General features: G+C 37.5%; 1 protein-coding gene across 1 annotated transcript in view; it reads left to right on the top strand.

Annotated features, from left to right (window-relative positions):
- LOC109061757 (RNA polymerase II subunit A C-terminal domain phosphatase-like) overlaps positions 1 to 13,364 on the top strand; it is a 94,812-nt gene that overhangs the window by 28,443 nt on the left and 53,005 nt on the right. The window contains exon 11 of the mRNA XM_042777189.1: positions 5,990 to 6,146. Coding sequence (XP_042633123.1) covers positions 5,990 to 6,146 — 157 coding nt within the window. The remainder of the gene's footprint in view (positions 1 to 5,989; positions 6,147 to 13,364) is intronic.

Below are 13,364 nucleotides of genomic sequence, written 5' to 3'. Positions count from 1 at the left end.
GCAGACGCACCGCTCCTGGAACGCACTGACGGACCACAACCGCATGAACGCTGGAATCCGTTAACAAGGGTGCGTAAAAAAAATAAAATAAAAATGCAACGCATACGCACTGCAGACGGAGTATGTGTGAAACAGGCGTAAGGTTGTTTGCAACTTGTGCAATGCGTAATTAGTTTACTGTAGGAGTTCTTCCAGTCTCAAGTACCACCTAAACGCAAAGCATCCCTCAGCTAATGCGGAAGATGCCAGGCCAAGCAATGTAGCGCAGGGGAAGAGTGTCGTCAAACTACTATGTTTGAGTGCAGCACAGCTCTATCAGTACTAACAAGTACATCTTATTGAACATAATTTGAATGCCTTCGGAAGAATTCAAATGAGCCATTTTAATCTAGATTAATTCCAAGATTACAGTGAGATTAATCTAGATTAAATAAATTAATCTATGCCCACCACTAATAAATATATATATAATATATATATATTATATATATTATATATATATATATATATTATATATATATATATATATATATATATATATATATATTTTTTTTTTTTTTTTTTTTTTTTTATATATATAGCATGGATCTATATATTTATATATTTAGTTATTTATTGGCTTTTCATACAAACTAAACACATGACACAAATGAGGTGATGAACTATCATTGTAGGTGCTGTATGTCTTTTTTTTTTACTGTACTACAGCATAGAAATACCATATGTTTGTACATATTTAGGAAACATTCAAAGTTCACATACTTTTATCTCTGGAAAACTATGTTAAAGCCAATTATTCTGTGTGAGAATGTCTGTATTTGTTTTGGTCTATGTGACTCCGCCCCCTGCCAGTTTACTTAATAGTATTTTGACACCCGGGTTGCCAGTTGGAGGAAAACACTGTTTAGCAGCCATGGAAGCCAGCAAACAAACTGGGTTAGAGATCGCAGATTCTACTCGATCTAAAAAAAAGCCTGGACATCCACCTAAAAAGCTGTATGAGCAGAGGCATATTACAGATGTGGCTAAATCAGCTCATCAGTTTACAGTGCAAGGCTTGTTGCCTTCTGTTGTCATTCGTGCTCGTTCCTGTTACGTATTCTCAATCTGGCAACCCACGTGAGTGTCCAGTCTGAGGAGGAGGGGGCAGGAGAAACGACTCTCCAATACAGTATACAGTATAGTTAAAATGTGCCTAAATAGGTGACACAATATTTGGCTTAGGCACTGGATTTGTGGCCATTTCTTAAATAATGTCGTCAACTGTAAATAATAACCGTTACCACATAAGAGATGAATCGCTATAAGCACTTGCAATTAAAATCTAACATCAACTGTTTACGTTATGCGTGATTGTGTGTATTTTATTGAACATTATCTGCAGACATCACAAGTACTGAAACCTGGCATTTAATTAATAATCAGATGCACACACAATATAAATCCCTCATATGTTTAATGGGCTGTCCCTCTCCCTTGTGCCGGAAGCGTTTTTTTTTTTTTTTTCTCAAAAAAAAAAAAAAAATTGAACTATGTTCTCACCCGTGAACATAGGACGAAAGACATTAAGTAGGGGATAATGTACATCCAGCCGGATGTTCTCGCAGAATAAACCCCGACAGGGTGATCAGGACCCCAATGCCAAGTGGAGCCTGTGGAGGGGTCTTGCATCAGCCTGAAGGGGTTTATTCTGTGAGAACATCCGGCTGGATGTACATTATCCCGCTTATTACACGGCTACTTGCCACAAAAGTAAATAATAAGATGCAAAATATTGATTTGAGTTGAAATATTTGAATGCAAAGCTTCCATGAAGACAGCAGTTGTGAGCAAGTGGCAAGTTCAAACTAAACGGACATTTAAGGGAAACGGTGCAGACAAACCACGTATTACACAAGATTTGACCACAAAATAATTAAGGCAATAAAATAATTAAGACGAAAATGTTTTAAAACTTTACCAGTTTGTTAGTTCATTACAGCGTACAAAACAATCGTAGCAGAATGGCAGCAGCTGGGTTTGTATGAAGCAAGCGAGTCTGCGATACCAGGATGACATAATTAAACAATTGTACACCATTTTTTAATCGAGTTTTAATATTTTATTAAATGTATTTATTGAATTTTAACAGTTTACAAAAACATACAGTACAGGTCAAAAGTTTGGAAACCTTATCTTTTTTTAATGTTTTTGAAAGAAGTTTCTTCTGCTCATCAAGCCTGCATTTATTTGATCAAAAATACAGAAAAAAGAGTAATATTGTGAAATATTATTACAACTTAAAATAATATTTTTCTATTTGAATATACTTTAAAAAAATAATTTATTCCTGTGATGCAAAGCTGAATTTTCAGCATCATTACTCCAGCCTTCAGTGTCACATGTAACATCCAGTCTATCACATGATCATTTAGAAATCATTCTAATATTCTGATTTATTATGAGTGTTGGAAACAGTTCTGCTGTCTAATATATTTGATGAATAAAAGGTTAAAAAGAACTGCATTTATTCAAAATAAAAATAAAAATTCTAATAATATATATTCTAATAATATATTTTCTTTACTATCACTTTTTATCAATTTAACACATCCTTGCTGAATAAAAGTATTGATTTATTTAAAAAAAAAAAGAAAAAAAAAATTACTGACCAGTAGTGTATATTGTTATTACAAAATATTTATATTTTAAAAACATAGCTTCTTCTTTTTTTTTTTTTTTTTTCTTTTTATTCATCAAAGTATCCTAAAAAAGTATCACATGTTCTGAAAAAATATTAAGCAGCAGAACTGTTTCCAACTTTGATAATGAATCATCATATTACAATGATTTCTAAAGGATCATGTGATAATGATCCTAAAAATTCAGCTTTGCATCACAGAAATAAATGATAATTTAAAGTATAATAAATTTAAAAACAATTATTTTAAATTGTAATAATATATCACAATATTACATTTTTTTTTCTGTATTTTTGATCAAATAAATGCAGACTTGATGAGCAGAAGAGACTTCATTCAAAAACATTAAAAATAGTAATGTTTCCAAACTTTTGACCTGTACTGTATAACAGTCAAACTATAAAAGAATCCACTCCCCCCACCCCAAAGGAAAAAGAAAAAAAAAACCTGGGTAACAACATTATATAATCATACACAGCTTAGGAGGTATCACCAGTTAGGGACATATCATAGTTTTAATATTTTATTAGCTAAACAAATGCAAAGCTTCCACCAAGAACAAAAATAGTTCAAGCAAGAGTACAGCGCCGACTGCTGTTACCCGTATGAGCCTCTGTTATTAGCTTTTACAGGTTGTTATCCAGCGATAACATACCTCTGAAAGTATTCCACAGAGCCGTGTAATAAATTATAATAAACAATGATTATTGTGTATAGTTCATATCACACACCATATGCACCTTACATATGATTGTCTTATTATTGGGAGATGTGAGCGTGTGTAGCCATTGGAAAATGCATAACGGCTAACGTGGATCACGTGAGGCACCTCAGCACAACAAACATACAGTGTTCCTGTGGCTCAGTGGTTGAGCATTGTGTTAGCAGCGTAAAAGGTCATGGGTTCAATTCCCAGGGAACATACTAGGCATGGGTCGGTATGAGATTTTGACGGTATGATAACCTTTAACAAAAATATCACGGTAGCACAGTATTGTTGTTACAGCTCTGAAATGTGTTATCTTTAAAAAAAAATATTTTTCCCGCTGGACACAATATATTTTGTTTTTGAGCAACATACAGAATATTAGAAACAGTAGAATTAGTTAATTTTTTCATTGATTTGTTTCCTAAAAATAAAAAAAATACAGACTGACATCTTCATTTAACCTAAATCTGTAATTACAGTTATTTAATTTTAAGTTAAGTTAAATAGTTAAATAATTCATATACAGTTAAAAATTCATATACATGTCATTTATATAATTTCTTACCATTAAGTTACATAATAATAATCATACACATAATTTGATTTAATAATAACCCAATTTGAAGCAAAAACAGAATGTTCTGACAAGCTTTGTGAAATTAAACTACATGCCTGAACGAAACAAACAGCAGAAGCTCTGAATGAGATGCATATTCACTCTCTGACAGCAGGAGGCGCCTCTGAAACACCAGATACAGCGTTTCCTTGGTTAACGCTGTAAACAAAGCTGCGCTGAAACGCTGCTTTAATATGAACTATACAGAGAGGAGATGAAAAGAAAATACATTTTACATTGAGTCATGTAAAATGTCATGCAAATCGCGGTATACCTTAAAACCAGTAATCGGCCCATGCCTAGAACACACATACTGGTAAAAAATGTTAGCCTGAATGCGCTGTAAGTCGCTTTGGATAGAAGCGTCTGCTAAATGCATAAATGTAAATGTTCAATGAATGGCCTGTGGTCTCCTTAGCATTAGCCGCTATGCTTTTTTCTGCTAAAGGTTGCAGGCTTGTCTTCTTGTGGCTTTGGCTCTGTTCAGCAGAGCTCCCAGAATTCTCTGCTGTCTAGTGTCATATCAGCAGGAGGAGACCGTTTGTGAAGCTTCAGCACCTCTCAGTTTCTTCACTGTGATTTTAGAGTTTGCTGCTTCACAGACTAGTCTACAACTTCCACTCCACACCTTTTTGGGTTCAGTTCCCATGAAAACCCTTGAGCCGTATATTTGTGTACATTCTCTATTCTGTCTTGCTGTTTTGTACAACTGCAGGCAGTGTTTAGCCAGTGGCTACTAGCTAGTGATGTAAGTTGGCTAGTGATGATTGCTGATGAACTTGACCTTTCCAAGATGACACTACTGCTGAGTGTTGCTAGTCTGCGTTTTGCATCTAGATCTTCTGTTACTCTGAGTATAAAATGAAACAAAATGAGAGATTGTGTGAATCGATGTCTGCGCCCTCACCTATAACAAACTTTGTTCCTAACACGAGTGCTGTATATTTGTGTAGATTTAAAAAAAAAAAAAAGTTTTTTTTTTTTTGACCTGGGTGTCTTTACACATGGTGTCATGCAGATTTGTTTTTCACATCTGGGAATAAGTTGTCTATTTAAAAAAAAATATATATAAATATATTCCTATATCTCACACAAACTTTTTGTGACTAAATTTAGTCATATATTTTAAAAACATCCAGAGTGATATTTATGCTTTGTTAGAAAATTTGTGAGCAGCCATGAATTATAAATTCAAAGGAATTTAATTAAATGCATTGATTTCAGTGTAGTTAATACTGGTAATTAGCAGGTTAGTTGTATTTTATAAGTATCATATAAATGTATATTGAAATAACATTTATAAATGAATATTATTTTTTCCTTCACAGTGTTTGTTTTATTTTTTAGAAAATTTAAATGTAAATTTTTTTATTGAATTGAATTGAATATAGAATGGGGCAGAAATGTAGTAATAACACGGTAACTTTCAAAACTCTGAAATGTTCGTGCTTTCACTCATTAATGAGAAGTCATTGACCAGAAAAAAATATGGTTTTATTTGAAGAAATAGTAATCTGTGACTGTTTTATAAGCTTACATTCTACCGGGTCAAAACAAATGCCGGATTTCAAAAATCATATGCAGATTTTTTTAGAACTCATTGATTAAAAATGCTTGTTTTAACCTTTGTTCAGACTGCAGGGGCAAGTGTAGTGAGGGTAATCTATCTCCCTGTACAGAATTATCATAATGATCATGTTGTGGCTCCTCTGACAGAAGTGGAGATGTGATTGAATCTTTGCTGTCTGCTGTGGACAGGCTTGTGCTCTGTGTGTATGTGTGTGGGTTGTATTTCTTGATTTGCTCTTGATTGCTTATTCGGGTGTTGCCGAGACCAGGAGACCGCTGTCCTGCTTTGGTGCTCTGTCAGAGCAAACTCAGCCAGTTTTGCTTGATAACATATTTCACTTGGAGACTGATTACAGCAGCTGCTGATCCTGGAGTGTGTGTGTTGAGCGATTGATTGTTTCTGTGTTTGTTCAGGTCAGCTCAGGGGTCTCAGCAGACGGATGAGGCTGCAGGATCGAGTCCTGACGATGAGCAGCCTGGACCTTCCCGCAGGAAACGCCAGCCCAGCATGTCTGAAACCATGCCGCTCTACACACTCTGCAAAGAAGACCTGGACAGCATGGACAAAGAGGTTAAACACAAACACATACAGTACATAAACATTTTCTCAGCTAAATGAGGACATTGCATGGACTTCAAATGTTTTTATATGCTAGTTGTAGTTATAAATACTTTAACCTAACAGACACCCTTACCCTGACTTCAACAGAATCTCAATTTAAGCAAGATTTTCTTGCCCTGTTAATGTTGATTCTTTTGTTTCATTGCTGTTCTGTTGTCCTGCTTGACGTTTGTGTTGATAGTTCAAGTACTGAATTGTTAACGGTGGTGTTACATGTTTAATTCATGACCAAGACACAGTTACATTCTTCCCCCCACACAACGCTTTTAAGATTCATAAAAGCTAATTAAAAATCCTGAACAAATATCCTGAAGACATTCCCTGATGGTGAGCCAATGTTAATCACCCTCTGCGATCAGGAGCCGCTGAATATTAATGCGGAGTCTGTTTGAAGTGGACATGTAAGAAGCAAATTACTGTGATCATGGCAAAGCGCAAATTTAATTGCTGAAAATTAAGTTTCTGGCTAATAAAGATGCATTTGCCAAACAGGAAGTTCAAAAGATGCTTGAAATGTACTTACAGGAAGCTAGTGTTTAAACGAAATTGTAAAGCATTACTCCATGATAAACATTTCAAACAGCTTCATTCATATGTCATATCTCAGGTTACATATTTCATTGGTGTCTTTCCCTGGAAAAACTTTTTTTCTCTCTCTTTTTTTTTTTTTTTTTTTTTTTTTTTTTTTTTGTGTGTGTAGTTTGGATGAATAAAAATCTTTGAACTTGAAAAATAGTTCACCTAAAAATGAAATTTCTATCATCATTTTCTCACCCTCAAGTTGTTCCAAACCTGTGTGACTGACTTTCTTCTGAGGAAAGTGAAAAAAAAAAAAAAGTGAAAGTCGTGACATTTGTCAAGTATGGTGACCCATACTCGAAATTGGTGCTCTGCATTTAACCCATCCAAGTGTACACACACAGCAGTGAGAAGTGAACACACACCGTGAACACACACCCGGAGCAGTGGGCAGCTATAGATCCAGCGCCCGGGGAGCAACTGGGGGTTCAGTGCCTTGCTCAAGGGCACTTCAGCCATGGGTATTGAGGGTGGAAGAGAGCGCTGTTCATTCATTCACTCCCTCCCACCTACAACTCCTGCCGGCACAGAGACTCGAACCTGCGACCTTCTGGTTACAAGTCCAAATCTCTCACCGTTAGGCCACAGCTGCCCCAAGGTAAGTGGAGATGCCGGGGACATAAAGAAGGTATTTAAGAATGCTGGTAAGCAAACAGTTGATGGTAGCCATAGTATGGAAACAGTTGGGTTACCAACATTCTTCAAAATATCCTCTTTTGTGTTCAACAGAAGAAAGAAATTCATACAGGTTTGGAACAACTTGAGGGTGAGTAAATGATGACCGAAATGTCATTTTTGGTTGAACTGAGGAGTCATGAAGAGAAGACTTTTCACATATATAAAGAACAATAATGGGGGAACTGGGCGTCATCTTCCTGTCGGCGTGCTGGATCAGTGTTATTGCTGTGTAATATATATTGCATTGCTTATTTATGAGACATCGCGACACAGCCTTCCTCTTCTGACCTTGCTCTTCATTTAAGGCCATCTTCACGCTGGCTGGCTTTGGTTTATTAATGATTTCATCTATTCTTTAAAATTGGTCAAGGGTGTGTGTTTAAAGGTGTGCATGAAATTATAAACCCTGCGTGGATTATTTCTTTCATCCCAGCTTTTGTTGTTGTCAGCTGCACTTTCATAGCTCAAAGTGCTGCGTCAGGCTTTACATGGAATGAGGTTTTTTTTTTTTGTTATTTTTACAATTGTCTTGTCTTCCGCTTTTTCTCTCAAGTGTGAAAGAGAAAGATGTGCCTCATGGATCCCTCTTAAAATCACTGACCTAGAAACACCGCTTCAGAGCTTCTTTGACTTCTTTCTCATTTGTCGGCCTGTCTCAGTTCTCCGCTTAGCAGTTATAACATCTCTACGCAGTCCATGTCAGAAATCTTGTCACTGCTGACGGCGTTCATAACAGCCGTGCTGCACCTGCCAGGTCAGATAGCTTCATTTGTTTCTGTTCACCTTCATGCTCACACACGGATGAAACGAAGCCACGTCTTACATTTAACGTAACAGTGGCTTCAACACAGTGGCAGGGGCTTGATCACTCATGGGCACATTTAGAATATACTGTAAGCTTTGAAATTGCATCCTGCACAGTTGTTAATATCGACTACCTTTTCTGCAAACATTTGTACTTTTTTGTATTTGTATTGAAAAAAATTGGTCTTCCATTCACCGCAATAGAAGTTTACCTAACTATGACGACTTCCGCTGCTGAGAAACCCAGAAATGTGGAAAAGGTCCATGGTGTATAATATATCTTGCAATCGTGCTCAGTGGCTTTGCATGAAAATAAAGCATGATGTTCAATTAAAAGGTCATGCTTTATGGTGACGTGTGATTTACTAGAAGTATCCATGGTGACAGACATGACATCTACTATTGAAATGACTGGGAACATCAAGCTTTAACAAGCAACCTTCTATTTAAGGACTTTATTTAGAACATGAATCCCTTTCAGTAAAATATCCTGACATGGAAATCCTATAAAATATCATTCACATGAGGCTGCAGATGTAAAACCTGTTCTGTATCCGTTCCTAAGCTTATTTTCTCTCCCTTAGTCACTTATGGGTACCATTTGCTACCATTCAATTTGTGCCCCATTGTTCTAGCAGCCTAACAGGGGTTTTGTTGAATAGCCCCCCTCACTCACCAAATATGAGACCTCCGCTGAGGTGCAGGAAACCACAGTGTTATTATTCTGGGACTTTGCAAAGTGGGATTTTGAGGGGGTTAGTCCTTTGTTCACCAAACCCGCTGAAGGGAAATAGAATAGTTTCCATATTTAGCCTGTGGAGAGAGCTGTAGCCGGCTTTTAATAAATGAGAAAGCTGAGGTTGATTGAAGGAAATTACCATTCGAAAAGTCACACATTTGAGGGAGCTGTTCATATGTACTTTTTGCATGGCTGCTTGGAGGAAGTAGGAATTAAGTTGTTGAATGACTGCTTTGGACACTGGTAGCACTAATGTTTTCCTTTCATGCATGGCTAAAATGGATTTCTCTCACTCACAGTAGGTACAGACTCTTTAAATACGAAGAATATGTTTGACCTGAATGAATGTGAATGTTAATTGTTACTCCCAAAATCACTTGGAGAAGGTGTGAATGGTTTTGTAATGGCATCATCATCCTCTTTTCTTATTCATTCTCTTTTATGGCGCTTTTCCACTGCGTGCTACGACTCTTGCTTGACACGACTCAGTATGGTACGGCACGGTTTGTGTTTACACTGTAGTTTAGTATCGCTTTAGATTGGGTGGGATTATTCACATGTCGTTATAGTTGAGCCACCTCTACTATAAAAACCCCCCAAAAGTGAACCGTACCATGCAGTGGAAAAGCGCCATTATAGTCATGACTTGTCTCCGGTGGGTGTGCAAATAAACAGGGGTGACTTCTACTCAAGCAGAGTCCAGCCAGGTTAATTATGTTAATTGTTACATCCATGTTAGTGTAGGAGGTGATTTCGGTCCCGAAATCACAATGCGGTTTGCCAAGAAGCATTTTAACACTGTGAGATCATAACGTGCACGTGGCCTACGTGATCTTTCTCATCCAGACGCCTTACTATTTTGTCTAGCAACTTGCAGTGTTTGATGGGAACGTGGCCTCGCTAGAATACCACAACTCAACCACTCAAATGTTAGGCTAACTCCTGTATCAGATGAGGCTGAATGTTTGGCGTTCAAAGATTTATTGTCCTGCAGTTTGAAATGGTTATTTCTTTGGCTTAATGTGCTCATGCCATGTGGGGGGAAGAGATATGTCTGAGGCAATGTGTTATTGAATCTGTTGATGTTTTCTCAGTGGGAGGCAAAGATTTGGTGGGATACTCGCTTCCACACATCAGACAGTCATTATCCAAACGACAACTGCTGCATACACTTGTCTGATTGTATCAGTTGAGTTGTTTGCTGTGACCAGAGGATTGGCAGTTTGGGTGCTTTAGAAATGTGTTCATGGTTTCCGCTGCTTCATGATGAGATCTGATACGTATTGCGGTTTCAAATTAGTGTGGAGTTTACCCAAGATATCACACACGTAAAAAAGGATTTTGCTGATTAGATTTACCAGATTTCAGCCACAGCCGTGCATCGTCATCGTTTGGTTTTCAAGTTAAACTAGTTTGCGATAAGATCCCATATTGCTCTGGCTATTCACTGGCTCTAGAATGATAACCAACTCTCTGGTGCTGATGTGCTGAATCGGGCACCTCTCACATTCTCTTTAGAAAATGTAAAAATCAAGTTCATATTGTTGTTTTTCTCTTTTATGGCATGGTGGATTAGGATTGGTTGATCGACAGACACTTGTGGCTTTGAGTTTAATACTACACTAAGATGTGTGTTTGTGAACTTGGTCACTTTGTGTCGTCTCTGTGATGGTTTGCGTACGTTGTGGTTTAATATGAAAGTAGGTGTGGTTGTGTTTTTTCTTTTTTTCTGGTAATGTGTTTTTGTTTAAGGTTGTGTGAGCACGTTATATTTTTTATTTGAAATTTTGCACCTCAGCTCTCATTGGGACGCGCCTCACTGCAGTTAGCGCCACGTTAAGTGCTAACAAGTTGAGAAATTAGAACACCATCTTCTCTCTGTCTGCTGCCCTTTATCTCCACTCCAACTCTGCCTCTTCTCCCAAAAAATAGTTCTCCACAAGTGCTGAAAGTTAAAGCCTGGGGGCGTAAATTAACTTCACTTCAAATGAAAGATTGCTAGTAGCAAAGCTAAGTGCTGCCTTTGCCCTCTCAGCAACAAAAAACTAACAGAATCCGTTTTTCTGCATTATGCCACCAGAGTTGCACTATTTTTTTATTTTTTTTTGTCACTTTCAGATGTTTGAAAATGCAAATGAAGTATCTCAAACCTGGAACAACAATTGCTGGTTGTTAAAGCTCTGTATCCATGTGCATGAATTCCTCCAAATATATTCACTTTCGTATAATTAAACATGGTTTTATATAAATGACTCCATAAACCCATCCACTCCAGTCGCAGCACTTAAGTTGTCAAGAATAGGGGCCGTTTTTGCAGCTGTAGGATGTATTACATTACAGGGCCATATAGGGCAGCTGTGCATAATTATAGCTGATGATAATTGTATGATTTCAATACCAGTGCAAATAATAGACTTACAGATTTATACTCGTCTCAAGAGTTTTAAAGCTGCATTGCTTTAACTTTTTTAAACAGCCCCCATAGTAACCGTTTTTATGATTGCCTTAAAGTGGTTTATATTTGATTCAGTGGATCTGTGTCACATGCTTTCAGATTCGTATAAGAGGAGGCTACTGTTTTATGCATTTATAGATAAATGTTCAAAGGTTTGGGGGTCGTTAAAGGGACAGTTCACCCAAAAATGAAAATTTTATGTTTATCTGCTTACCCCCAGGGCATCCAAAATGTAGGTGGTTTTGTTTCTTCAGTAGAACACAAACCAAGATTTTTATCTCAAACCGTTGCAATCTATCAGTCTTATAATGTAAGTGGATGGGAATCACGGCTAAAACATATAATAAAAAAAAAAAAAAAAATTTTTTTTATAAAAACCAAATTAAACCCTGAGGCTCGTGACGATACATTGATGTGCAAAGTCACAAAACGACCGGTCTGTGCAAGAAACTGAACAGTATTTATATCGTTTTTTTTCCTTTGATTCACGCAACGTCCGAAATGTTAGAACTCTCCTGAACGCATTCTCAGCAGCAGGCACGTGAGGCCACTTCTTCTTCTTCTTGCTTTATGGCGGATCGCAGACTTATAAGTGCATTACCTCCACCTACAAGCTCAATTAGGAGTGTCAGTGGTCCACTTTAGAGATAGGTGGCAGTAATGCACTTAAGTCTTTGATCAATTTATTGCCAGAGATGTCCTGATGAAAAGAGGAAACAACATTCAAAAGCAGAGTGGAGGCCCCACCCACGGCCACTGACGGACTGTCCTGTATTAGCATATCTCCGCCCTCAGCCAACTGTACGCTGTCCACTATTTTGTCCGCGCTTGAGCAGCTGTAGCAACAGCAATGTTTCATAAGCAATGCAGGTTATTTTTTTAGTTGGAGGATAAAGGGAACACATTTTCTCCCGTCATCAGAGCCACTGAGGACGCAGTGGATTATTTTTGTTTTTGATGGTGACGTCCCCAAATACACAAAAAAATGGAAGAGAGGGGAGGGATAAGCAGTAGCTCATTATCATTTAAAGAGACATGCACTGAAACTGCTCGCTGTGAACAGAGCAGTTTTTGACGAGGTAAAAAGGGTGTTGTTTTACACGACCGTTGAGGAATTTTAACCAAAGTAGCAGACATTTCATTAAAACCCTAAAGAATCATACCAACTTGTGGAAAATGGGCATCCGATGTCCCTTTAATAAAATTAGGCAAAGTTTGCCTTTGCCCTTGTAGTGTTGTGTGCTTGATGGATATGTTGCATAAAGCCAGCCAATCAAATCAGAACTTGTGATTTTGAAAAGTGTTTGCAAATTTGATATGTATCAGACAAACAGTGAATGCACTGTGGGTGGCCAGCGAGTGTGTGGTGTCTGAGACTGAGACGCACTCGTCATCTAGAGTGACACCAAACGTTTTAACACACCTGCAGGCATTGATTCTGAGATCATCAGCTGACACAGAGAGTGAAATGTGTGACTGATAATTCTTCATCAGCCCGTCACCTCAGAAAACACGTGATGATGCACGTATCAATACGTTAGAAATGACACCAGCTGTGAAATGCTTTCATACCAACCTTTGCCTTTTCTTCTAAGAAAAAATACTTCCCAGAACGATGTCCAATGTAATTTGTGGTTGTTTGAAGACGAGGCTTCTTTCCTTATTTTATTTGCTTCAATCACAGTGGTCCAGCTAGCAGTGATTTGATAATCGAGGTCTGTTTGTGTTCAGTGATTCTGAAATTTGATTTCAGCTAATAGCTTTTCTATCACAGGCCTTTCAAAGATGGTCTGTACACCCACAAGTGGCTCTATTGTCTTATTTAGCAAGATGTGTCCAAAACAACATGTTTTTCTTCAGAGAAGTTTGTTGTTTTGTCTTACACTGCTAGTCGAGACAATATTTAGGTGTG

This window comes from Cyprinus carpio, chromosome A19, assembly GCF_018340385.1.
Source record: "Cyprinus carpio isolate SPL01 chromosome A19, ASM1834038v1, whole genome shotgun sequence".
Lineage (NCBI taxonomy): Eukaryota > Metazoa > Chordata > Actinopteri > Cypriniformes > Cyprinidae > Cyprinus > Cyprinus carpio.
The sequence above is the reverse complement of the archived record's forward strand: the minus strand, read 5'-3'. Positions and strand labels throughout refer to the sequence as shown.